Source organism: Euleptes europaea, chromosome 5 (assembly GCF_029931775.1).
Source record: "Euleptes europaea isolate rEulEur1 chromosome 5, rEulEur1.hap1, whole genome shotgun sequence".
In the NCBI taxonomy this organism is placed as follows: Eukaryota; Metazoa; Chordata; class Lepidosauria; order Squamata; family Sphaerodactylidae; genus Euleptes; species Euleptes europaea.
Genome location: NC_079316.1, coordinates 10,296,616 through 10,324,114, shown reverse-complemented (window position 1 = coordinate 10,324,114; position 27,499 = coordinate 10,296,616). Strand labels below are relative to the sequence as shown.

General features: G+C 51.6%; 1 protein-coding gene across 1 annotated transcript; it reads right to left on the bottom strand.

The window, feature by feature from the left end:
* Positions 1-181: 181 nt before the first annotated feature.
* Positions 182-26,766, bottom strand: EEF1AKMT4 (EEF1A lysine methyltransferase 4). Its single transcript, XM_056849992.1, has 3 exons — positions 26,586-26,766; positions 9,686-9,969; positions 182-469 (listed from the first exon to the last, which is right to left on the bottom strand). The coding sequence occupies exons 1-3, from the start codon at positions 26,764-26,766 to the stop codon at positions 182-184; spliced, it is 753 nt and encodes a 250-aa protein (XP_056705970.1).
* Between the last annotated feature and the right edge of the window lie 733 nt (positions 26,767-27,499).

Genomic DNA, 27,499 nt, shown 5'->3' with positions numbered 1-27,499 from the left:
AAATTTTTAAAAGAACAAGCCAAAAAACAAATACACACATATATATATGCAGGAAGGAATCAACCAGAGTGACCCAGAGGAATTTTGGCTCTGGCAGTCCAACAGAAGCAACCCAGCACGTGATCACATGAGTCCTTTTCCTTTGGAAGAGTCAGAACTCTTCTCCGGACATGCCAGCGGCTCACAGTTCAATGGCCGAGAGAAAGTTCTCCCCCTCGGTGTCCTGGAGAGGGCAGACGGGGGTCGGCGCCCCGAGGGGCAGGTGGAGGCTCCGCCCCAGGGCCAGGTCAGAAGGGGACAGCTCCTCGCCTTTCCGCATGATGTATAGAAAGTAATGGAAGCCGCTGCCGTAGGTGACGTGGCGGGTGGACCAGCCATAGGCGGGCTGAGCGTAGTGGCGCTTGCGGAAGTGCGGCTGGGCAAACGTGATGGAGACGAAGCGCCCCCGGGGCTTCAAGACTCTGCTGACCTAGAAAAAGAAGAACATAAGAAAAGCCATGCTGGATCGGACCAAGGCCCATCAAGTCCAGTGGTCTGTTTAGGGCCTCTGGGAAGCCCCCAAACAAGACGACTGCAGCAGCATTCTCCTGCCTGTGTTCTGCAGCACCTAATATAACAGGCATGCTCCTCTGATCCTGGAGAGAATAGGTATGCATCATGACTGGTAAAGAAAAAGAGTTCATTTTTATATGCTGACTTTCTCTACCACTTAAGGAAGAATCAAACCGGCTTACAATCTCCTTCCCTTCCCCTCCCCACAACAGACACCCTGTGAGGTACGTGGGGCTGAGAGAGTATGACTAGCCCAAGGTCACCCAGCTTGCTTCATGTGTAGGAGTGGTGAAACCAACCCGGTTAACCAGATCAGACTCCACAGCTCCACACCACCACTCTTAACCACTACACCACACTGACCTAGAAGAAATGAAGGGCAATGTTACATATGACTTTGTTGGGCTGGGATTGCGTCTGTTTTTTTTGGGGGGGGGAGATGGGGGGGAATCTCACACACACCATCCACACCCGCTTCGATCTCTAAAAGCAGAACCCGAAAGGCACAAGCTTCGTGTCACTAGTTCTCATGGTGAGATAGAAAACCACGCACCATCTGCTTTTACATGCTGTAAATGGACATCTGTTTTCACAAGGGCACCAAGGTTTTGACTCCTGTGGGAAAGGTCTCGAAGCTCTCACCATTCCCCTTCCTATAAAATTATGCATGGTATGGAGAGAGGGATCAGGGAGAAGCTTTTCTCTCTCTCTCTCAGAATTCTAGAGAACGGGGTCATCTGCTAAAGTTGGAGGGTGAGAGATTCAAAACAGATAAAAGGAAGTATATCTTCACACAATGCATAGTTAAAGAACATAAGAAAAGCCCTGCTGGATCAGACCAAGGCCCATCAAGTCCAGCAGTCTGTTCACACAGTGGCCAACCAGGTGCCTCTAGGAAGCCCACAAACAAGACGGCTGCAGCAGCACCATCCTGCCTGTGTTTCACAGCACCTAATATATTCGGCATGCTCCTCCACTCCTCCACATGAAGCCAGCTGGGTGACCTTAGGCTAGTCACAGCTCTCTCAGCCCCACCTACCTCACAGGGTGTCTGTTGTGGGGAGGGGAAGGGAAGGAGATCGTAAGACGGTTTTATTCCCCTTAAAAGATAGAGAAAGTTGGCATATAAAAACCAGTTCTTTTTCTCCTCCCTGGGCCAATGGCTCCCGGTGGTCTCTTTCCTGGCACTGCAGCCCGAGACCCTTTTTAACTGGGGAGGTGCCAGAGACTGAACAGGGGGCATTCGACAAGCAAAGCATGTGTTCAGCCACAGAGCTTCAGCCCCTTCCTGTACATAATTTCAAGCAATAATCTGGCCTTTAAATCTCTCTTTTGGGGAGGGGAACACACAGTAATCCCAGAACCCTCCCACCCCCCGCTACCCATCTTCCCAGTTTGCATGGCAACCTCCCTTCTAGATGCGCAGCCCGTCCTCCTCCCTTCAGGACATTCCCGAGCCAAGATCTTAAAGAGACGCTGTGTCCAAGGTACGGCTTGTTTGAAGCCGAGCGGGCTTGACCCTTTTAATCATCATTTTCTCCTCTCTGGAACTAAGCTGCCGCTAATAGGATGGAAAAGAACATCAATTTTCTTGCTTGGCTTTATCCAAAGTCAAAGGCATTTACGGCCAGGGCCGGCGTGCTTGGCATGTTAACTCAGCCGCCGGGCCTTGGCGGCCAGCGCCGGGCTCACTCGGATCCTTCCCTCCCCGCACCCGCAGATCTGGGAAACACCCCCGCATTCGGCGGCCCAGCCCCCACACCCCGTGACAGGTGGGGAATGGATGCCCTTTCTTTCTCATGACTCACCGGTTAACCAGAACAGCCTGTAGCAAGAGGCGGGGAACAGTCCACTTTGAATGGGGCTCGGGAGGAGAAAAGGAGCGCGTGGATTTCTACAGCTGGGGGAGAGGAATCGGGGAAGGAGGGAGACGCTCCAGCCCTGGGAAGGGACTGGCCCTGATGTCACCCGAGCTCATAAGGCCACACCACCTGTCGAGGGTCACAATGCCAGGATTTGGGGTCCCTTCTAGGGCCTGCCAGCCTTACCCTGCGGGAGCCAAAAGAAAGAAGAAGAATAGGTTTTTATATGACGACTTTCTCTGCCTTTTAAGGAGAATCAATCTGGCTTACAATCTCCTTCCCTTCCTCTCCCCACAACAGACACCTTGTGAGGTAGGTGGGGTTGAGAGAGTTCGGAGAGAACTGTGACTAGCCCAAGGTCACCCAGCTGGCTTCCTGTGTAGGAGTGGGGAATCGAACCCGGTTCTCCAGATTAGAGGCCACTGCTCTCAACCACTACACCACACTGGCTCCCAAAATGCATTCTGCTGGGTGGACATTTGCATCCACTGCAACCAGCCCTAGCATAGGACAAACTACTATCACAGAATCAAAGAGTTGGAATGGATCACCAGGGTCATCTAGTCCCACCCCCTGCACAATGCAGGAAATTCACAACCACCTTCCCCCCCACACACCCCTACTCCATGCCCAAAAGATGCCCAACATGCCCTCCCTCTCGTCATCTGCTTAAGGTCATAGAATCAGCATGGCTGACAGGTGGCCATCTAGCCTCTTCTTAAATCATTACATGTTCCCTTGATAAGTGAAGAGTCTCAATGGCATTTGTGTGGTGGAGGAAAGCACTTTCAAGTGGCAGCTGACTTATGGTGACCCCCTAGGTTTTCCAGGCTAGACACAAACAGAGGTGGTTCGCCATCGCCTGCCTCTGCGGAGCAACCCTGGACTTCCTTGGTGGTCTCCTATCCAAATACCAACCAGAGCCGACCCTGCTTAGCTTCCGAGATCTGGCAAGATCAGGCTGGCCTGGGCCATCCAGACTTGGTGGAAAGTGCTATTAAGTCGCAGGCGACTTAAGGCAAGCCTGTAGGGTTTTCAAGGCAAGAGGCAAACAGAGGCGGTTTGCCATTGCCTGCCTCTGCATAGCCACCCTGGACTGACCTTGGTGGTCTCCCGTCCAAGTACTAACCAGGGCCAACCCTGCTCAGCTTCCAAGATTTCAAGGCAGGAGATGAACCCGGTTCTCCAGATCAGAGTCCACCGCTCCAAACCATCGCTCTTAATCACTACACCACGCTGGCTGTGGGTGACCCCCTCCCAAGGGCTGGTATTGTGCAGGAGAAAGGGTTGTGAAGCTCGATTTGATCTAGAACCCACTGATCTGTCTTTTTGGCGCTCCACGGTACTTCCTGTGTACACTGAAACTGGGTTGGGGGCATTTCGTAGCCAAACCCCAGAGCCTTTCTCCTTAAAACGGAAGCCCAGATTTCTCAGGATGCCGAAGTTTGCGTTCAGAACCAGACAGCTGCAGCTGTTTTCTTCCCCGTACCTTTTCTTCTCCGGCCCTCTGTGTTTGATGGGAACCGTTCTGGGGAGGGTTTTGTTTCTGGGAAAGGTGATTGAAAGAGGAAAGATCCAGGGACTCGGTCCATCATTCTAGCCCCTGTGAGATGTCACTCGGGCAAAGTGAGGGGGGGGGGGGGGCACCACACTGCTGAAAGGTCAAATGCAGCGTCTGTTTCTCGACTCCTTTTGGGGCCTCCGCGTTGCCATAGTGTTTTCCCAGCCTCCTGCTGCGTTTTGTCCCCGGCTGCTCCCCCCCATCTTCTAGCCACCTCAGCTCCTGGTCTCCATCGCCTGACTGTCTGAAGGCTATCAAGGAACAGCTCCAAAGCAAAACGCAATCTCTGTCTTCCCAATGCCCTCCCTTCGGCCAGCCCGGGTACCAGTTCCCCCCTCCCCTTTGCTCGCCTCTTAAGCCTGCCGTTTGTCATTCCCACCGATCTTCACGGTCCTGCTGGGTTTTTTTGTTGTAGAGTGGAAGACGTAATTGGACTTTCTCTGATGTGTGGATTTGTGAAACCCTCCTTGGCATGCACAGTCTGCCTTTGGCAGAGGCTCTCTTTTTCTCTCTTTCTCTCCCTCCCTCCCTCCTTCTGGCTTTCATACCCTCTTATCCTCACTTGATCCCAGGGCTCTGGGGATGCTTCCTGTTTCCCCACACCTGCTTTTGGGGCTGTTTGCGCTCCACGTGGAACTTCAGAGGGGACCTTTTTTCACCCCTCGCACTCTTGCGCAAGATGCGGCGTGATAAGAATCCCCGTCTCCCATTTATTACTTTTCAAAGCATGTTTCTAGTCCTCATTGTTAGAAAAGCGAGTGGCCGGAGAGAGAAAAGGAAGGAGTTTTTCACACAATGGAAATGAAGGAGTTTTTCACACAATGCACAATTAAAACGCTTAGGGGTGTTTAGTTTGGAAAGAAGGCGGTTAAAGGGAGACATGATAGAGGTCTGTAAAATGAGGCATGGTATGGAGAGAGTGGACAGGGAGAAGCTTTTCTCCCTCTCTCGTAATACTAGAACGATGGGGTCATCTGCTGAAGCTGGAAGGTGAGAGATTCAAATTGTGGAACTCCCTGCCCCAGGATGTGGTGATGGCTGCCAACTTGGAAGGCTTTAAGAGGGGAGTGGACATGTTCATGGAGGAGAGGGCTATCTATGGCTACTAGTCAAAATGGATACTAGTCATGATGCATACCTATTCTCTCCAGGATCAGAGGAGCAGGCCTGTTACAATAGGTGCTTCCATGACAGAATCATAGAGTTGGAAGGGACCACCAGGGTCATCTAGTCCAACCCCCTGCCCAATGCAGGAAATTAACAACTACCTCCCCCCACATCCCCAGTGACCCCCAACCCTCCCCCCGCCATGCAGGATCCCACAATCAAAGCACTCCCGACAGATGGCCATCCAGCCTCTGCTTAAAGACCCCCATAGACAGGGACTCCACCACCCTCCGAGGCAGCGCATTCCACCGTCGAACAGCCCTCACCGTCAGAAAGTTCCTCCTAATGTTTAGGTGGAATCACTTTTCTATTAGTTTAAATCCTAGTCTCTGGAGCAACAGAGAACAAGCTAGTTCCCTCATCAACATGACATCAACAGAGAACAAGCTAGTTCTCTCATCAACATGAGAGAATGGGGATTCGAACCTGGGTCTCTCATAAGAACATAAGAAAGGCCATGATGGATCAGACCGAGGCCCATCAAGTCCAGCAGTCTGTTCACACGGTGGCCAACCGGGTGCCTCCAGGAAGCCCACAAGCAAGACGACTGCAGCAGCATTGATCCTGCCTGCGTTCCACAGCACCAAGTTTCACAAAGAGGCAAAAGCCAAATTGGCCAAAGCGCCCCCCAAGGATCCAACATGGCCGCCTCTTCTCCTCAGGCCGCCTTCAGTTAATAGGACAGGAAACACCGTTGCCTGGAGGCAGCGGCAGGGGACTTTGCCAGCTGGAAACTGAATGGCGGGGGGGGGGGGGAGGAGACAGAGAGAAAGGAGGAAATTAAGATGTTGTTCCTGGGACAGTCTTCAGGGGATGCTGTCCTTCCTCTTTGGAGCAGTGGAGTCTGATCTGGAAAACCGGGTTGGATTCCCCGCTCCTCCACATGAGCAGCGGAGGCTACTCTGGTGAACTGGGCTGGTTTCCCCACTCCTGCACATGAAGACAGCAGGGTGACCTTGGGCTAGTCACACTCTCTCCGCCCCACCTACCTCACAGGGTGTCTGTTCTGGGGAGGGGAAGGTGATTGTAAGCTGGTTTGAGTCTCCCTTAAGTGGTAGAGAAAGTTGGCATATAAAAACCAACTCTTCTTCTTGTTAGCGTTGCCAACTCTGAGCTGGGAAATGCCTCAAAATTCAGAGGTGGCGCCTGGGCAGAATGGGGTTTGCAGAAGGAAGGGACCTCAGCGTGGTACAATCCCATAAAGTCACATATGAACACATGAACCTGCCTTCTACTGAATCCGACCCTTGGTCCATCAAAGTCAGTATTGTCTACTCAGACTGGCAGCGGCTCTCCAGGGTCTCAGGTTGAAGTCTTTCACATCACCTACTCGCCTAGTCCCTTTAACTGGAGATGCCGGGGATTGAACCAGGGACCTTCTGCATGCCAAGCAGATGCTCTACCACTGTGCCACAGCCCCACCCTCCAAAGCAGCCAATTTCTCCAGGGGAACTGATCTCTGTAGTCCGGAGATCAGTTGTAATTCTGGCAGATCTCCAGGCCCCACCTGGAGGGTGGCAAGCCTAAATCTTGACTCCGGGGGGGGGGGCGGCATGCCATATGGAGAGGGGACGACCCATGGAAGCGTGCCCACCGAAAGCAGTCAAGCAGGGAAATGGAGCCTAGGGTGGAGGTCCCCTTAACCAAGGGTCCCATTCCCCAAAGCCGCCGAGACCGCTGGAGTGGGAGCAGAGCCCTCCATCTCCCCCAAATAGGGGGGCTGGAAAGAGAAAGAGGGCAAAGCAGAAATGCGGGGGGGGTGTTTCAGGGTGGAACAGAGAAGCTTCCCCAAGCCCCCCCCCACACACACACACCCCACGAAGCTCAATAGAGATCCTGCTGGCTTGGACATCTCACACCAATTAATAGCTGCCTGGAGGCATTACCTGTCCCCATGGCAACGCTTGGGCCAATACTGATGAGCGTTACCATGGAAACGGGGAGAACTCACTGACCGGGGAGTGTTTGTATTGGGCGGTGGCGGGGGGGGGGGAGAATAACTGAGTAATAAGATGGAACTGGGAAGGGGGGTCGAGAAACTGGGGGGGGGGAGAAGAATCCATGCGGTATAGCCCTTCCCAGGCAAGTGGCCCAGGCCCAGTTAGAACAGAAGAACATAAGAGAAGCCATGCTGGGTCAGACCAAGGCCCATCAAGTCCAGCAGTCTGTTCACACGGTGGCCAACCAGGGGCCTCTTGGAAGCCCACAAACAAGACGACTGCAGCAGCACCATCCTCCCTATGTTAAGAACATAAGAGAAGCCATGCTGGGTCAGACCAAGGCCCATCAGGTCCAGCAGTCTGTTCACACAGTGGCCAACCAGGGGCCTCTAGGAAGCCCACCAACAAAGACGACTGCAGCAGCAGCATCCTGCCTGTGTTCCTCCGCACCCAAAATAATAGGCCTGCTCCTCTGATCCTGGAGAGAATAGGTGTGCATCATGACTAGTATCCATTTTAACTAGTAGCCATGGATAGCCCCATCCTCCATAATAAATAAGAAAGGCCTTGCTGGATCAGACCCAGGCCCATCAAGTCCAGCAGTCTGTTCACACAGTGGCCAACCGGGTGCCTTTAGGAAGCCACAAACAAGAAGACTGCAGCAGCACCATCCTGCCTGTGTTCCTCCGCACCCAAAATAATAGGCATGCCCCTCTGACACTAGAGAGAACAGGTATGCAGCATGACTAGTATCCATTCTAACTAACAGCCATACATATCCCTCTCCTCCATGAATATGTCCACTCCCCTCTTAAAGCCCTCCAAGCTGGCAGCCATCACCACATCCTGGGGCAGGGAGTTCCACAATTTGACTATGCGCTGTGTGAAAAAAATACTTCCTTTCATCTGTTTTGAATCTCTCGCCCTTCCGTTTTAGCAGATGACCCCATGTTCTAGTATTATGGGAGAGGGAGAAAAACGTCTCCCTGTCCACTCTCCCCAAACCATGCATAATTTTATAGACCTCTATCATGTCTCCCCTCAGCCGCCTTCTTTCCAAGCTAAACAGCCCTAAGCACCTTAACCGCTCCCCATAGGACAGTTGCTCTAGTTGGCGGGGACGGTGCCAGCTCTGAGCCCCCCGCTGCCCGTCCCAGCTGCCGATCCCCCAGAAATGCTGTTGGCCCCCTTTCCCTGGGGCTGCGCCCTTAACCAGGCAACACAAAAAAAGGGGATTTTACTGCCTAGATGCAGGGATGCTTCGCAGATGGCGGTTTGGGGCGGGGAGGTGTTGCCACGGCAACGGGGTGAGATGCAGGCTGGTGTGCTTTTTGTTTTGTTTTGGGTGAAGGGGAATGAAAAGGAACCTCACCACTTAAAATGCACGCAGCTCCGGAGAGTTCAACTTTAGGGGGAGGCAAAGACAGCATGTTCCCCGAGCTCCTCCTGCAGCTGGTGCTTTCTTACTATATGCCGGAAAGGAGCTTGGGGGGGGGGAATGCATCCCAACGGCCCGGACCCCTTCCTCTTTCACAAGATCTTCGTCGCCCATTCATCCCTCCCAAGCCGTTCCAGCGCCTAACTTCTGGAGGCAAGCATCCCCCCACCCTGCCAAAAGCGGTGCAGAACTCCCTGCCTCAACCACGGAGGGAACCGATTTGGATTCGGCTGAGGGCGCGCCGGGATTCAACCTGGTTAGATGCTACCTGGTGAAGAGGCAGAGGATCCTGCACGGCTCTGCCTCACACTGGTTTTGTTCTGTAAAATGGTGGAAGTAAAGACAAAGAGAACATAAGAAAAACCATGCTGGATCAGACCAAGGCCCATCAAGTCCAGCAGTCCGTTCACACGGTGGCCAGCCAGGCGCCTCCAGGAAGCCCACAAATAAGACGACTGCAGCAGCATTCTCCTGCCTGTCTTCCATAGCACCTAATATGACAGGCCTGCTCCCTTGATGGAGGATAGTGCTATCCATGGCTACTAGTCCACATGAATACTAGTCAGACTCCCACCGCAAGGGCTTTCAAGAACAAAAGAAAGACCATGTTGGATCAGACCGAGGCCCATCAAGTCCAGCAGTCTGTTCACACGGTGGCCAGCCAGGCGCCTCCAGGAAGCTCACAAACAAGACGACTGCAGCAACATTATCCTGCCTGTCTTCCATAGCACCTAATATGACAGGCCTGCTCCTCTGATCCTGGAGATAATGGATATGCATCATGACTAGTATCCATTTTGACTAGTAGCCATGGATAGCCCTCTTCTCCATGAACACGTCCACTCCCCTCATTAAGCCTTCCAAGCTGGCAGCCCTCACCACATCCTGGGGCAGGGAGTTCCACCGTTTAACTATGCACTGTGTGAAGAAATACTTCCTTTTATCTGTTTTGAATCTCTCACCCTCCAGCTTCAGCAGATGGCCCCGCGCTTCTCCCTCTCCACACCATGCATCGTTTTATAAACAATTCTAAGCAGCAAGAGAGAGGGGACACAATGCAAGCATTGCCATTGAAGAAGCCACCAGAGGTTCAGGTAGCCACACGTGGCCACGGCTGGTGACCACCTACTCTAACCCAAGCCGTGACAGACGCCTTCCTGCTCACCTCTGCCAAAACCCGGTCCAGGAGTGTTCTGGCCTCCTGAGACACGTGCCAGGGATCCGTCTCTCCCACCATCATGGAATCCAGAGTGCCTTTCTCCAAGACCACGTCAAAGCTCCCGTCCCGGAATGCCAAGGCCTGGGCATCCATTACTGCCCACTGGAGCCCTGGGCAGTGGGCGTAGTAATCTCGCATGCTTGTGATGCACGCGGCGGAGTAGTCCATGCTGGTGATGTCCATATAGCCCAGCTGGTAGAGGTCGTAACTCAAAGCGCTGTTCCCACAACCTGCAAAGAGACACAGCGCCGGGTTATGCTTACAACCCAAAGAGCCATTTCCAATATACCTGGAGGTGGGGGGGTGGGAAGACACACACAAAGCTGCCTTATACTGAATCAGACCCTTGGTCCATTAAAGGTCAGTATTGTCTATTCGTCCAAGCTCTGCTCACGACCTGAGTTCGATCCCGACGGAAGTCGGTTTCAGATAGCAGGCTCAAGGTCGACTCAGCCTCCCATCCTTCCGAGGTCGGTAAAATGAGTACCCAGCTTGCTGGGGGTAAAGGGAAGATGACTGGGGCAGGCACTGGCAAATCACCCCGCAAAACAAAGTCTGCCTAGAAAACATCGGGATGTGACATCACCCCATGGGTCAAGAATGACTCGGTGCCCTGCACAGGGGACCTTTACCTTTTATTGTCTACTCAGACTGGCAGCGGCTCTCCAGGGTCTCAAGAAGAAGTTCTTTCACATCATCTCCTACCTGATCCTTTATTTATTTATTTTTTAAAAAACCCTAGATATGCTGGGGATTGAACCTGGGAACTTCCGAACATTAGAAAGGGCCATGCTGGGTCAGACCAAGGTCCATAAAGTCCAGCAGTCTGTTCACACAGTGGCCAACCGGGTGCCTCTAGGAAGCCCACAAACAAGACAACAGCCGCAGCACTGAACACATGAAGCTACCTCCAGGGTCTCAGGCAAGGGTCTTTCATATCACCTACCTGCCTAGTCCCTTTAGCTGGAGATGCCGGGGATTGAGCCTGGGACCTTCTGCATGCCAAGCAGATGCTCTACCACTGAGCCACAGCCCCTCCCTTGATGGAGGATAGTGCTATCCATGGCTACTAGTCCACATGAATACTAGTCAGACTCCCACCGCAAGGGCTTTCAAGAACATAAGAAAGGCCATGTTGGATCAGACCCAGGCCCATCAAGTCCAGCAGTCTGTTCCCACAGTGGCCAACCAGGTGCCTCTAGGAAGCCCACAAACAAGACAACTGCAGCAGCATTGTCCTCCCTGTGCTCCACAGCACCTAAGATAATAGGCCTGCTCCTCTGATCCTGGAGAGAACAGGTGTGCATCATGACTAGTATCCATTTTGAGTAGTAGCCATGGAGAGCCCTCTCCTCCATGAATAAGGTGGGGTATAAAGGAAGTGAAATAAAAGAAGGCAGTACTGTTATTCTCAAAGACTTTTTTAAAAAGCTCAACTCAGAGGAAACAGCCTCAGGCGTCAAAAGGGGCGCTGGCCTGGTTTCTGTCTTGATACACAGTGCCTCTGAGCATACACTTAAAGCTAGGATTTTTGCGTCTCGCTTCCAGGCAGGCACGGACTCTCCCCTTTCCTGGCACCGGCGCTCCAAAGCGGGCAGTTCTAGGAACCCGCCCTGCCAACCGCTCTGTAGTTTTCTGAATCGGGAAGATCCAGGCTGGGGGGAAGGGAGGAAACGGGGCCGAGCGGGTGCCGCGGATCACAATTAACTTAATTAGAGTTGAAGCAGCACTTAATGAGCGGGTTGCAAAAGGCACGTTAATTACTTTCGCGTCAAGTTTGGCATTTTACGCGCCCGGCGGTGGAAGGAAGACAGTAGGACCCTCCCGCTCGAGAAGGGGCCACTTCGGCAGTCTCTCCAGCACCCCAGGATTTTGAGCCACCCCCCCACCCGCAAAACACAGCATGAAATTAGCCGCAGGGAGTAGGGTTGCCAACCTCCAGGCAGTAGCTGGAGCTCCCCTGCGGTTACAACTGATCTCCAGCCGACAGAGATCAGTTCACCTGGAGAAAATGGCTGCTTTGGCAATTAGACTCTATGGCATTGAAGTCCCTCCCCAAAACCCGCCCTCCTCAGGCTCCGCTCCCAAAACCTCCCGCTGGTGGCGAAGACGGACCTGGCAACTCAAGCAGGGAGACCAGTTTTATAGCGCCTTTTCAGATGCAATGAATGAGCATCTCATCCCATGCAGAACTAAGCTCAGAGATTCAGCCCCCTATCCACTTAAGTTTCTAGCCCTTATGAAGGCAGACAGGAACTTGGACACGGTGAATCAAATAAGCGTTGGGGAGGGGTTTGGCACCATCCCAAAGTGTGGGCATCCTGAATGTTTCTGATGAAAGGAGCTTTGACTCTCGAAAGCTTACACCCTGAAACTGTTTTTGGTCTGAGAGCCTGCGAGGTGTAGTGGTTAAGAGCGGTGGACTCTAATCTGGAGAACCGGGTTGGATTCCCCACTCCTCCACATGAAGCCTGTTGGGTGACGTTGGGCCGTTCACAGTTCTCTCAGAACTCTCTCAGTCCCCCCTACCTCACAAGGTGTTTGTTGTGGGGAGGGGAAGGGAAGGCGATTGTAAGCTGCTTTGAGACTCCTTAAAGGTAGAGAAAAGAGGGGTATAACAACCAACTCTTCTCCTCCTCCTCCTTCTCTAAGGCGATACTGGACTCAAATCTAGTTGCCCAACTGTTCAAGGATCTGAAAGAGGATGAAGTCTTCATAGGGGGTGAGAACCTCGGGGAACTATGCCATAGGCCAGGGATCCCCAACATGGTGCCCGAGGTTCTCACCCCCTATGAAGACTTCATCCTCTTTCAGATCCTTGAACAGTTGGGCAGCTAGATTTGAGTCCAGTATCGCCTTAGAGAAGGAGGAGGAGGAGAAGAGTTGGTTGTTTTACCCCGCTTTTCTCTACCTTTAAGGAGCCTCAAAGCAGCTCACCATCGCCCCTAACAAAGGGAACCTGGATTTCATGGGTGAGACCACCCAAGAGCTTTTAGAAAGTGGGTGGGGCCAGGCGGTGCTCAGCAAGGCTTCTGATTTTGGGGGAATGGGAGGCTTGGAGAATTTATTGTGAAAAACAATTTTCAATGGGATCATTGAAAGGATATTCTTTGACCTAATCCCTTATTTGTACTTTGTATCAATTTTATATTAGGTATTGATTTAATAATATTGTATAGGATAATAACAGGTTAAAAATAATATCGGGATTAACTCTGTTAGCAAAAGTTTATACAATCTATTTCTAGATGGAAGAGGGAGAGGGGGTAGTCATTCTACCGTCAAATTAGTGATACTACTTGGGTTTTTTTTATTATTATTATTACTATTTAGTATTGGATGTTGTTTTTATGCTGATATACTAAATGAAGAATTTTTTTTTTAAAGCAAGGCTTCTGATTGGCTGAATGTGTAAGAGCTCTTTTGTGGCTGGCCCCACTTCATCCAGCAGCCATATTGAGACTGCCATTTTGTGGCTCCGCCCACCAGCGTGGTGTCGTGGTTAAGAGAGGTGGTTTGGAGCGGTGGACTCCGATCTGGAGAACCGGGTTCGATTCCCCACTCCTCCACACGAGTGGCAGACTCTAATCCAGTGAACCCGATTGGTTTCCCCACTCCTGCACACGAAACCAGCTGGGTGACCTTGGGCTAGTCACACTCTCTCCGCCCCACCTACCTCACCGTGTGTCGGTTGTGGGGAGGGGAAGGCGATCGTAAGCCGGTTTGATTCTGCCTTAAGTGGTAAGAGAAAGTCGGCGTCTAAGAACCAACTCTTTCTTTCTAACAGGAGAGGAGTCGCCCCAGTCCCACAAGACCCCGCCACCCATCCTTACGACTCTTCCCCCAGTCCTCAATCCCCCGTTCCATTTCCCAGCAAAACAGAAACGTGGCAGCCGTTAATCACATATCAGGCGGACGGATCCCTCTAACAGGATCAGGCGATTAGAGCCGGTTAATCCCAAACCTGCCTGGAAACGCAAGCCTCTCTCTCCCCCGATATCAGATTAAGGAACTACCAGGTTAAAAGCTACGGCAGCGGCTAGATCGGAGAGAGGAAGCATCAGGTGGGATTAGCGCCGGCTTAGGGTCCCTCTTCTCCCCGGCCGGCACTTTCCCAACCCATCAGCCCGGATTCTGTTAATTTGGGAGTCACAATTCGGGCGGAGGGAAGTTGCAGCGAGGAAGGTCCGAAGGAGCAGCAGAGAGGCATACCATGTGAGGCCAGGCAGGAACGGGGAACTTGCGAGCTAACAGAGAGGCAGAGGGGCGGGGGACCCGCCGCAGCCCGAGATTGCATAACCGGCCTGGCTTTCCAGGGACAGAGCTGTCCTCAGCTGGTATCAGCGAGCCGAGTTTTCCCAATTAAGGCGCTCCACATTGGATGCTGGAAATCAGCGAGTCCCCCCGCCCCCCACAGAGGATGGTGAAACCTGTCCTCTCCTGCACGCTTCACGCCAGCTCTGATATTTGGTGGGTCCGACCATGAGAAGAAAAAGAAAAACAAGAGTTGGTTTTTATATGCTGACTTTCTCTACCGCTTAAGGAGGAATCAAACCGGCTGACAATCGCCTTCCCCTCCCCTCCCCACAACAGACACCCTGTGAGGTAGGTGGGACTGAGAGAGCTCTAAGAGAACTGTGACTAGCCCAAGGTCAGGCTTCATGTGGAAGAGCGGGGAAACAAATCCAGTTCACCAAATTAGCCTCCACTACTCATGTGGAGGAGCAGGGAATCAAACCTGGTTCTCAAGATCAGAGTCCACTGCTCCAAACCACTGCTCTTAACCACTACACCAGAAGAGTTGGTTTTTATATGCCTTTACCACTTAAGGAAGAATCAAACTGGCTTACAATCACCTTCCCTTCTTTTCCCCACAACAGACACACTGTGAGATAGGTGAGGCTGAGAGAGCTGTGACTAGCCCAAGGTCACCCAGCTGGCTTCGTGTGGAGGAGTGGGGAAACAATTCCAGTTCACCATATTAGCGACCGCTGCTCATGTGGAGGAGTGGGGAATCAAAACCCAGTTCTCCAGATCAGAGTCCACTGCTCCAAACCATCGCTCTTAACCACTACACCATGCTGGCTGGGGTGATAAGGTGTTGGACTAGGCTCTGGTAGACCCAGGTTCAAATCCTACTCTGCCATGGAAGCTCGCTGAGTGACCATAAACTGGACACCCTCGCTCATCCAAAAGCAACCTCGCAGGGTTGGGGATTATTAGGAAAGGGACTGAAAATGGAACAGCCGATATGGGTATGTTTAGCCTTAAGAGGAGAAGACTGAGAGGGGGTATGAGAACCATCTTCAAGTACTTGAAGGGCTGTCATAGAGAGGAGGGTGCCGGGTTGCTTTCTGTTGCCCCAGAAGGTTGGACCAGAACCAACAGGTTGAAATTAAATCAAAAGAGTTTCCGTCTAGACATTAAGAAGAACTTCCTGACAGTTAGAGCGGTTCCTCAGGGGAACAGGCTTCCTCGGGAGGTGGTGAGCTCCCCTTCCCTGGAGGCTTTTAAGAAGAGGTTAGATGGCCATCTGTCAGCAATGCTGATTCTATGACTTTCGGCAGATCATGAGAGGGAGGGCACCTTGGCGTGGAGTAGGGGCCACTGGGTGTGTGTGTGGGGGGAGGTAGTTGTGAATTGCCTGCATTGTGCAGGGGGTTGGACTAGATGACCCTGGTGGTCCCTTCCAACTCTATGATTCCAATGCCCCTGTACAAATTTATGGTGCAACATCAAGGTGTCCGTTGTGGGGAGAGGATGGGAAAACGATTGTAAGCCAGTTTGAGGCTCCTTAGAGGTAGAGAAAACCGGGGTATAAAAACCAACCCTTCTGTTTTCTCGGTCGCCTTTTCTGGGCTTGGTGTTTTCAGTGGCTGTATCTCACGACATTTTCTATACGGATTCTCTTTCGCTTCTTTCGGTGCTGCCGGAAGCCATCTTGCGAATTCCTTAACAAAGGATAGAAGTGTTTTAAATAAACCCAATGCAACATCATGTGCTGGCAGAGCTGTGTGCAGAACTAGGAGAGCGCCCCCCCAGCCCCCCCCTCGCTACAAAAAACGAAGCTCACCCAACCGGCCCTCCCCCAAACAAATTACACTAATCCAGACCACAGCGTGCCACACACAGAGAGGCACTGAAGGGCAGCCCACCTCCAGATGGCCTGCAAATATCGAGCTCAGCCACACTTCTGTATGGATGGAAAGGGCAGCCTGATGTATTAGTCAAGGAAAGCTGACAGGAGGCCTGGGGGGGAGCCAGCCCAAAACAGTGGCCCAAAACGGCTTAGGAACCCACACAGGGGTACTCATGGAAGCTAATGCCCGCTCTAGCCACACATCCTTTCACGCTATGAAAATCTGCCAGCCTCAGCAGTAGTCCGGATCACTTAGAATCATAGAGTTGGAAGGGAGCATCAAGGTCATCTAGTCCAACCCCCTGCACAATGCAGGAATTTCACAACTACCTCCTCCCTCCACACTCCCAGTGACTCCCACTCCACGCCCAGAAGATGGCCAAGATGCCCTCCCTCTCATCATCTGCCTAAGGTCATAGAATCAGCATTGCTGACCGAAGGCCATCTAGCCTCTGCTTAAAAGCCTCCAGGCAAGGAGAGCCCACCACCTCCCGAGGAAGCCAGTTCCATGGAGGATCCGCTCTGTTAGAAAATTCTTCCTAGTGTCTAGACGGAAACTCTTTTGATGTAATTTCAACCCGTTGGTTCTGGTCCGACCTTCTGGGGCAACAGAAAACAACTCAACACCCTCCTCTCTATGACAGCTCTTCAAGTACTTGAAGATGGTTATCATATCACCTCTCAGTCTTCTTTTGTTATTCCACAGCCATGAGAACTAGGAACGTGTAGTAGTAGTAGTAGTTGTTTTTAAAAGGACAATCAGGTTGCATGCAATGAATCCACATGTGCAGAAAGGCCCAGGCTGCCAATTCTGGCCTACGTCGCCCCCAAACACCACGTTCATTCCTTCTTCAACCAGATGAACTCTGAGCTTTCAGCACAGGAAGGAAGAAAGCCATATAGAAACACTCCTCAGCAAGCCAGGACCGGTGGCGTGCTGGGTGGCAAACCCAGGTTCACGGCAGTGTGTGTGTGTTGAGTGCCGTCAAGTCACTTGTGACTCATGGCGGCCCTATGAATCTACGTCCTCCAAAACGCCCTATCTTTAACAGCCTTGCTCAGATCTTGCAAACTGAGGGCCATGGCTTTCTTTATGGAGTCAATCCACCTCTTGTTGGGTCTTCCTCTTTTCCTGCTGCCTTCAACTTTTCCTAACATGATTGCCTTTTCCAGTGACTCTCCTCTTCTCGTAATGTGACCAAAGTACGACAGCCTCAGTTTAGTCATTTTAGCTTCTAGGGTCAGTTCAGGCTTGATTTGATCGAGAACCCACTGAATTGTTTTTTCACGGCAATACAATGTGCGAAACGGCACTTAAAAGTCTGCAGATGCTTACTTCTGCCTTTATGCCTTGAATGCTGTGAAGGCCATCCAAAACGGCCAATTTCCCCAAATGTCAAGGGCTACGCGCCCCCTGGCATGAGGGCGGAGGGAGAGAACATGAAACACATGAAACTGCCTTATACTGAATCAGACCCTCGGTCCATCAAAGTCTGTATTGTCTACTCAGACAGGCAGTGGCTCTCCAGGGTCTCAGGCAGGGGTCTACCACATCACCTACTTGCCTAGTCCCTTTAACTGGAGATGCCGGGGATTGAACCTGGGACCTTCTGCGTGCCAAGCAGATGCTCTACCACTGAGCCACAGCCCCTCCCCTTAACATGGGCTGGCAATTTTGTTCTAAAACTATTTTCAAGAATCAAGGGCCTTGCTTTGCCAGATTATGGTTAAGCCATAAGGGAAGATGCAAGCGCTGGGCAGGCGGTGGCGGGGGAGAGAAGTAAATATTTAAACAGAGGCACATATTAAGAGAGATATAAAAATATACCTGAGCCAGACACAGCCAAAGCGAGCGTGCATATTTAAGGCACATGCAATTAACAATCTGCATATCATTTCCATGGCAGATGCCAAATCAGAGTTGGCGGACAAGTTTCTTCTGCGCTCTGATATTCTTACTATCAGCCGCCGACGAGAAAAGCCTGAGTCAGCCTGGGAAAAATCCTAACAGATGGGGCTCTGATCACAAGAGATGAAAAACAATGACACCTGGGGGGCCTCTCCGCTTCAGATGCTTCATGTGCTCCCAGCGTTGCGTTTTCAAGCTTCAAACTCTGGAACAGCCGGAGCTAGAAACTTAACTTTTCAGCAAACAAAAGCCAGAGTCGTCCCCCCTCCCAAGGAGAAGAGGAGAAGACTGAGAGGGGATACGATAGCCATCTTCAAGTACTTGAAAGGCTGTCATATAAAGGATGGTGCCGAGTTGTTTTCTGTTGCCCCAGGTCAGACCAGAACCAACGGGTTGAAATTCAATCAAAAGAGTTTCCACCTAGACATTAGGGAGAACTTTCTAACAGCTAGAGCGGTTCCTCAGTGGAACAGGCTTCCTCGGGAGGTGGTGGGCTCGCCTTCCCTGGAGGTTTTTGAGCAGAGGCTAGATGTTGATCTGTCAGCAATGCTAATTCTATGACCCTAGGCAGATCATGAGAGGGAGGGCATCTTGGCCATCTTCTGGGCATGGAATAGGGGTCACTGGAGGGTGTGGGGGTAGGTAGTTGTGAATTCTGTGCATTGTGCAGGGGGTTGGACTAGATGACCCTTGTGGTCCCTTCCAACTCTATGATTCTAAATGCTTATACAGCTGAATCTTGCCTTTTGTCTAGCAATCTTGCCAGGAGAAGAGGGCAGAAGAGCGCCTGGTAGTATTGGAGAACATTTAAATGAGAAGTGAGTTTCTAGCGCTCAAGAGTCTATGGAAGTTTGGAAACACGGCGGCTGCACCTGTTAGCTCGGGAAGCGGCTCGATGTGGAGTTTCTGGCAGTCAGGAGACAGGATTTCCAAGCCACTGAACAGTCCTTACCCTGTTCCAATATAGCCAGTGCAGAGCGGTGGTTTGAGCATCAGACTCATATCTGGGAGAACCAGGTTCAAATCGCCACTCTGCCATGGAAGCGTCCCGGGTGACCTTGGGCCAGTCACACACTGTCAGCCTAGCCCACCTCACAGGGCTGTTGTAAGAATAAAATGGAGGAGAGGAGAATTATATAAACCGCATTGGATCCTCGCTGGGGAGAAAGGTGGGGCATAAATGGAGTAAATAAATACCCCAAATGGTCCCTAGACCCGCCTTCTATTCTCAGGAGTATAAAATAAGTATCCCAAGGGCTGTGCCAAGAAAACAGAACTCCCCAGACATAAGGAAGACATTAGGTCCCCCCGGTCACTGGCAGGAGATGGGGGGCGGGGGGGGGGTAGAGTTGCCGGATCCAAGATGGGAAACTCCTGGAGAATTGGGGATGGAGCCTGGGGAGGACAGTGACCTCAGTGGGGTATAATGCCCTAGAGTCCACCCTCCAAAGCATCCATTTCTCCTGGGGAACTGATCTCTGTCATCTGGAGATGAGCTGTAATTCCAGGCCATCCACAGGTCCCACCTGGAGGCTGGCATCCCTGGAGGCTGGCATCCCGATGTTTGCTAGAGACTCTTACCGGCAGGCTGGCTCAATAATTCTGTATTTATAAGAGCTGTACCGCCATCAGGAGCCGTCCTCAAAGGGGGTAAATCAAAGAAATGTTTTCAATAAATTAAACCAATAAAGCGACTTGGAGCAGCCATTTTTAGGGGCACCGCAATGCCCTCTGGTGACAGCCAGAAGCAATCCCACCTTGCGTGTTTACAAGCTGTCTTGTTTTCTGCTGCAGGAGTGACAGGTTCTTGCTGCGCTCACCCTTCCCACCCATTCCCCCTCTGCAAAAAAATATTTTGCCATCCTCTGTGCATCACAGGAAAGGAAGTGATCCAAGATGACCCTTCCTCCCTATACGGAGAAAATGCAGGGAGGAAAACTATACGGGAGCCATTTCTCTTGCACGCAATCTCGCAGGCTAAGGTGTCTGTATTTTCCAGGCACGCTTCTTCTGACCTTGGTGCGCTTTTGGTGGGTCCCTCACCCATGGGGAGGGGCCGTGGCTCAGAGGCAGAGCCTCTGCTTGGCATGCAGAAGGTCCTAGGTTCAATCCCCGGCATCCCCAGTTAAAGGGACTAGGCAGTTAGTTGATGTGAAAGACCCCTGCCGGAGACCCTGGAGAGCCGCTGCCGGTCTGCGTAGACAATACTGACTTTGATGGACCAAGGGGGTCTGATTCGTATAAGGCAGCCTCATGTGTTCATCCCGACGTTTACTAGGCAGACTATTTGGGGAAGGGTTGTACTCAGTGGTAGAGCATCTGCTTGGCATGCAGAAGGTCGCAGGTTCAAACCCTGGCACCTCCAGTTAAAGGGACCAGACCAGTAGGTGATGTGAAAGACCTCAGCCTGAGACCCTGGAGAGCCGCTGCCCGTCTGAGTAGACAACACTGACTTTGGATGGACCTTGATGGTCTGATTCGGTGTAAGGCAGCTTCATGTGTGTTTATGTGCTTCGTCCTAATGGTTGTGAAGAAACCATGGCCCCGGCTCCATGTTTTTCCCTGCCACCTTCCCAAAATAATCAAAATGCTATTTCAAAACCCAGCTCACGGAAGACAGAACGATGCAAAGGTAAGTCTTGTGCTTGCCCTGAAAGCACAGCCCATTCCTGCAATCCATCCAGATTGCACACGCTAGGTTTCTAGCTACAGAACACAAAGTGCGCCTCTGAGACCCGGCACTCTGAGCTGCTTGCCAAGGCAAGGAAGTAGCTGTCTGTCAACGCCCCGATGCCCAACGAGTCCAGAATCCCACAGGGAAACCTGCCGCCCTGTCCACACCTGGCGGGACAGCAGCTGCCGCTCGATCCCCCCTCCCACAGCACACCTTTGCTTTTATCCTTGAGGTGCTTCGACCACAGCAACTGCTTGCTTCCCCCAAACACCTCCTTGCTAGCCGAGAAGCTACGCAGAGACCTGAGTAATTATTACCGAGCTTGAAACTGGCATTGGAGCAGGGCGGGGGGAATGAGCAAATTGGGATTCCAATAAGGGAGGTTTGTCCGTTGCCAAATTAGTAGGGGCGTCCCTAGATAGCAACGGTCTCCGTCATCACTGACCGGAGAGACCTGATCATTCAACACTTCCACGCCAGCGGTAACCTTCAAACCAACCACTGTGTGCCGCTCCTGCCCCCTAGTGAATGAATGAATGGATTTGCTTAGCCGTAGGCCATTACAAAATAACCTTACATATGTGCGAAAAGCCGAAAATGGTATCTGAAAAGGATAAAATTGCATCGATATACATTGCCCGGATAAAACTGTTTTGTACACAATCTCTGTTCAAACAAAGGTCACCCTCATTTGCTTTCCTAGTCAGAATTTTTCTTAATGGCTTCCAGACCTCTGATCTTCCCGGCCGCAATAGCAAATTGAGATGTTCTGAGGGCGACATGCGAATCGGAGTCAGAAAGTAAAAATATTAATAATCAATTTATCGAATTCAGAGCAGAAAATTACTCCCTTCAAAAGTCCATCCAAAAATTTGGCTCAAGGCTCACTATACAACGGACATGATAACACATAATGAAAAGTGTCCGGCAGTGATGCCTGCCCCGTAGTGGCTTGATGGTGACAGCACAACATTCTTTGGATTCTGTGTGTTTGTGAGTATTTGAAGTGCTGTCAAAAGTCCCCACTGACTCATGGCAACCCTGTAATGTTTTCAAGGCAAGAGACTTAACAGAGGTGGTTTTATCATTACCTTCCCCAGCATAATGACCCTGTATTTTATCTCCCTATCTCTTCAATCTATATGCAGAACATATAATTAGGAAAGACGGATTAGATTTAGATGAAGGTGGAGTGAAAATTGGAGGGAGGAACATTAATTTGAGATATGCTGATGACACTACATTATTGGCAGAAAATAGTGAAGATTTGAAACGACTACTACTGAAAGTTAAAAGAGAAAGTGCCAAAGCAGGACTACAGCTGAACATCAAGAAAACAAAAGTAATGACTACAGGAGAATTACACAACTTTAAGGTTGACAATGAGGACATTGAAATTGTTCAAGACTTTCTATTCCTTGGCTCCACCATCAACCAAAAGGGAGACTGCAGCCAAGAAATCAGAAGGAGATTGAGACTGGGAAGGGCAGCCATGAAAAAGCTAGAAATGATTCTGAAGTGTAAGGATGTGTCACTGGCCACCAAGACTAGATTAATTCATGCCATCATATTCCCTATCACTATGTATGGGTGTGGAAAGCTGGACAGTGAAGAAAGCTGATAGGAAGAAAATGGATTCCTTTGAAATGTGGTGTTGAAGGAGAGTGTTACGGATTCCGTGGACTGCCAAAAAAACAAATCAGTGGGTTATAGATCAAATCATGCCTGAACTGACCCTAGAAGCTAAAATGATTAAACTGAGGCTGTCGTATTTTGGTCACGTCATGAGACGACAAGAGTTACTGGAAAAGACAGTCATGCTAGGAAAAGTTGAGGGCAGCAGGAAAAGAGGAAGACCCAACAAGAGATGGATTGACTCAATAAAGGAAGCCACAGCCTTCAATTTGCAAGATCTGAGCACGGCTGTCAAAGATAGGACATTTTGGAGGACTTTCATTCATAGGGTCGCCATGAGTCGGAAGCGACTTGACAGCAGTTAACACACACACATTCCTTGGAGGTCTCCCATCCAATTACTAACCAAGACCGAGCCCTGCTTAGCTTCTGAGATCTGATGAGATCAGGTTGGCCTGGGGCATCCAGGTCAGGGCATTTTTATGACTAATGTACAATACTCCATTGTGTACGGCACCGTCCTTTGCAGGTATGCTCACAATCCTGCGTGGTGTAGTGGTTAAGAGCGGTAGTTTGGAGCAGAGGACTCTGATCTGGAGAACCGGGTTTGATACCCCGCTCCTTCACGTGAGCGGCGGAGGCTAATCTGGTGAACTGGATTTGTTTCCCCACTCCTACACATGAAGCCAGATGGGTTACCTTGGGTTAGCCATAGTTCTCTTCAAGCTCTCTCAGCCCCACCTACCTCACAGGGTGTCTGTTGTGGGGAGGGGAAGGGAAGGTGATTGAAAGCCGGTTTGATTCTCCCTTAAGTAGTAGAGAAAGTCAGCATATAAAAACCAACTCCTCTTCTTCTTAGGTCTATTCAAGAGGGCTTACTCCCAGGAGAGCATTGTTAGGATTGCACTGTTAGTCTGGCTCAAAGGACACAGCAAGCTTGTTCAGATTATTTCAGCATTGTTAAGAGGAAGTCGGTGGTTCAGGGTGTAGCTATACGGCTAGCAGCCAATGGTAGCCCTACCCTTCCTGGGTTAGTCAGATCAGGCCTCGAGGGGGTTGCCAGATTAGCATCCACCTCTCAAGTGGAGGAGTGGGGAATCAAACCCGGTTCTCCAGATTAGAGTCCACAGCTGAAAGCTGAACTGTCTGTAGAAGCTCAATGACTGAACTGAGGTTGTCGTACTTAGGTCACATTATGAGAAGACAAGAGTCACTGGAAAAGATCATAATGCTAAGAAAAGTTGAAGGCAGCAGGAAAAGAGGAAGACCCAACATGAGATGGATTGACTCTATAAAGGAAGCAACGGCCCTCAGTTTGCAAGACCTGAGCATGGCTGTTAACGATAGGACATTTTGGAGAACTTTGATTCATGGGGTCACTGTGAGTTGGAAGGCTCTTCATGGCACACAACACACACACTGTTAGCTTTGTGCCTCCCCAGAGAAAACCAGAATATAAATATGCAAAGGTTTCAGATGGCCATCCTCAAGGTTGACTCATCCTTCCATCCTTAATGAGTACCCAGCTTGCTGGGGGTAAAGGGAAGATGACTGGGGAAGGCAATGGCACACCACCCCATAAACAAAGTCTGCCTAGTAAAGGTCGGGATGTGACGTCATCCCATGGGTCAGTAATGACCCGGTGCTTGCACAGGGGACCTTTACCTTTTAAATAAATGAATACATAAATTACCTCTCTCAAAGGGCTGTTATGGGAGGAAATGAAGGAACAGAGAAAAAAGATGAACCACATACAATATCCTGGGCTCCTTGGGAGGAAAGGTGGAATTAGGGTTGCCAGACTCCAGGTCAGACCTGGAGATCTCCTGGAATTACAGTAAAATTCAGACCGTAGAGATCAGTTCCCCTGGAGAAAATGGCTGCTTCAGAGGGTGGACTCTATGGCATTGTATCCTGCTGAGGTCCCTCTCCTCCCCAAACCCTGCTTTCCCCAGGATCCATGCACTTATCTGCTAGTCGTAAGAACATAAGAAAGGCCCTGCTGGATCAGACCAAGGTCCATCAAGTCCAGCAGTCTGTTCACACAGTGGCCAACCAGGTACCTCCAGGAAGCCCACAAACAAGATGACTACAGTAGCACCATCCTGCCTGTGTTCCACAGCACCTAATACAATAGGCCTGCTCATCTGATCCTGGATCTGACTCTCCTCTTAAAGCCTTCCAAGTTGGCAGCCGTCACCACATCCCGGGGCAGGGAGTTCCACAGATTAACTGTGTACAACTAGTCACAAGTGTACAAGGACTTTGTACCACAGAAACTACTGCTAGTGTGGTGGAGTGATTAAGAGTGTTGGCCTAGTATCTGGGAGACCCAGGTTCAAATCACCACTTGTACCATGGAAGCTCGCTGGGTGACTTTGGGCTAGGGTTGCCAACTACAGGTTATGATATACCTAGAGATTTGGGGGCTGGAGCCTAAGGAGGGTGGGGACTTCAATCGGGTATAATGCCAGAGAGTCCACCTTCCAAAACTGCAATTTCTTCAGGTGAGCTGATCTCTGTTGCCTGCAAATCAGTTGTAATAACAGATCTCCAGCCACCACCTGGAGATTGGTGACCCTACTTTGGGCCAGTCATACTATCTCAGCCTATCCTACCTCATGGGGTTGTTGGGAGGATAAAACAGAAGAAAGTGGAACAATGTAAGCCTCTTTGGGTACCCAAAGGGGAGAAAGGTGGCGGAAAATGAATTAAATAAATATTCTTTGCGCTTTGACCAGCCTCGCCGAGAAAACGGAGGCAGCCGGGCAGGGCAGCCTTCCTGGACATTTGTCCCCAAGGTAGGGTTACCAGCTCCGGACTGGAAAAATACCTGGAGATTTTGGGGGTGGAGCCCGAGGAGGTCAGGGTTTGGAGAGGGGAGGGACTTCAACGCCATAAAGTCCAATTGACAAAGCGGCCCTTTTATCCAGGTGTACTGATCTCTGTCGGCTGGAGTTCCCAGTTCCCAACCCCTTCAGGCCCCGGGGATCCCAGCTTCATTTGCGTGGGATGTCCAAGCTCGGAAGACAGCCAGACCCCATGAGGAATGGATGAGGGGCAGTGGTGGCGCCTGTGCGGCTGCAGAAGACCAACATGTCATGGCGGCCCGAGTCCTGGGGGAGTTGGGGGTCAGCTGCACATGGGGGCCAAACCTGGAACCCTCGGACTAGTGGGGGTGGCCCCGGGAGGGGAAGGCTGTCAGGAAGGGACCAAAAAAAGACAGCTCCACCTGCATTCAGCTGTCTGTGATGCTGGCTGAGAGCTGCCAGCGCTGCAATGCCAAAGCACTCCCATTTGACCTCCCATCTTGCACTGGAGACCCAATGGGAGCTGGCCAGCTGCTGCTCCTCAGCCTCCCAAGGCTCCAGCCACTAAGCGCTGGCCACCGTAGATAGGGTCCCAGGGGCTGTCATCCCCCCTTCAGAACACTTCTGGGGGTCCCAGGGGCTGTCATCCCCACCCTAGAACACTTCTGGGGGTCCCAGGGGCTGTCATCTCCACCCCAGAACACTTCTCGGGGTCCCAGGGGCTGTCATCCCCCTCAGATGTTCCTAGTTCCTAGTTTTAGTACGTCCTGTAATAGCAGGAAATCTTCTGCTACCGTATTACCTGGAGGTTGGCAACCTTATATTGGCTGGAGGTCAGTTGTAATAACGGGAGATCTCCAGCCACCACCTGGAGGTTGGAAGCCCAACCCAAATCGGCCACGAGTGGCAGGGCTAGGAGATGGGAAGTGGCACAGAGGCAGAGAATCTGCTTGGCATGCAGATGGTCCCAGGTCAATCCCTGGCACCTCCAATTAAAGGGACTAGGAGAGTAGGTGATGTGAAAGACCCCTGAGACCCTGGAGAGCCATGGAGAGAGGCCGTGGCTCAGCGGCAGAGCATCTGCTTGGCATGCAAAAGGTCCCAGGTTCAGTCCCTGGCATGTCCAGTGAAAGGCTCTAGGCAGGTAGGCGACGTGAAAGACCTTTCTCTGCCTGAGACCCTGGAGAGCCATGGAGAGGAAGGCTCAGTGGTAGAGCATCTGCTTGGCATGCAGACGGTCCCAGGTTCAGTCCCCGGCATCTCCAATTAAAGGGACTAGGAGAGTGGGTGATGTGAAAGACCTCTGCCTGAGACCCTGGAGAGCCATGGAGAGAGGCCGTGGCTCAGTGGTAGAGCATCTGCTTGGCATGCAAAAGGTCCCAGGTTCAGTCCCCGGCATCTCCAGTTAAAGGGACCAGGCAAGGAGGTGATGTGAAAGACCCCTGCCTGAGACCCTGGAGAGCCGCTGCCGGTCAGAGTAGACAATACAGACGTTGATGGACCTTGATGGTCTGATTCAGTTTAAGGCAGCTTCAAGCGTTCATGCAACCGGACAGATGCAAAGGCAAAAGCGGACAGGACGAGAACACGGGGCTCGGGCAAGGGGCGCGGACCACCGTCCCTGCCGACCCCCCACCCCCACCCCCGGGGAGGCAGCCGGGGGGGGGGCGCCCACTCACCCAGCACCAGGATCCGATCCGTGGGGCTCAGCTCCGCCTCCAGCTGCGGGCGGAAACACCCCAAGCCCCCGAACCATTCGGTGGGGGCGGCCCCCTCGTCCCCGTAGCGCGATTCCCAGAAGCTCCGGTCCCGGTACCGGGCGTTGGAGTCCGGCCGCCGCCGCCCCGCAGCCTCCCCCATCTCCGCCCACGTGCGGCCAGACCAACCACGTGGAGCTTCCGGGGTGGAGGCCGGTGCGAAGGCGACAGCTTCCCCCCGGGCAACCAAAACCCCTCTCCTAAGCTGCCTCCCGTGCCGGCTGAAAGGGGGCCGGGGTTGCCACCTCTGCACTGGAGAATGCCTGGAGATTTTGGACGTGGAGGCGGAGGAGGGAGGAGTTTAGAATCCTAGAGTGGGAAGGGGACCACCAGGGTCATCTAGTCCAACCCCCTGCACAATGCAGGAAATCCACAACTACCTCCACACACTGCAGGAAATTCACACAATGCAGGAAATCCACAACTACCTCCACACACTGCAGGAAATTCACACAATGCAGGAAATCCACAACTACCTCCACACACTGCAGGAAATTCACACAATGCAGGAAATCCACAACTACCTCCACACACTGCAGGAAATTCACACAATGCAGGAAATCCACAACTACCTCCACACACTGCAGGAAATTCAAACAATTGAATCCACACAATGCAGGAAATTCAAACAACTGAATCCACACAATGCAGGAAATTCAAAAACCAATGCAGGAAATAAAAAAAAAAAACCCCCACACACACCCCAGTGATCTCAGAGGGGTATAATGAAGAAGAGTTGGTTTTTTATGCCGACTTTCTCTACCACTTAAGGAAGAATCAAACCGGCTTCCAATCACCTTCCCTTCCCCTGCCCACAGCAGGCACCCTGTGAGGTA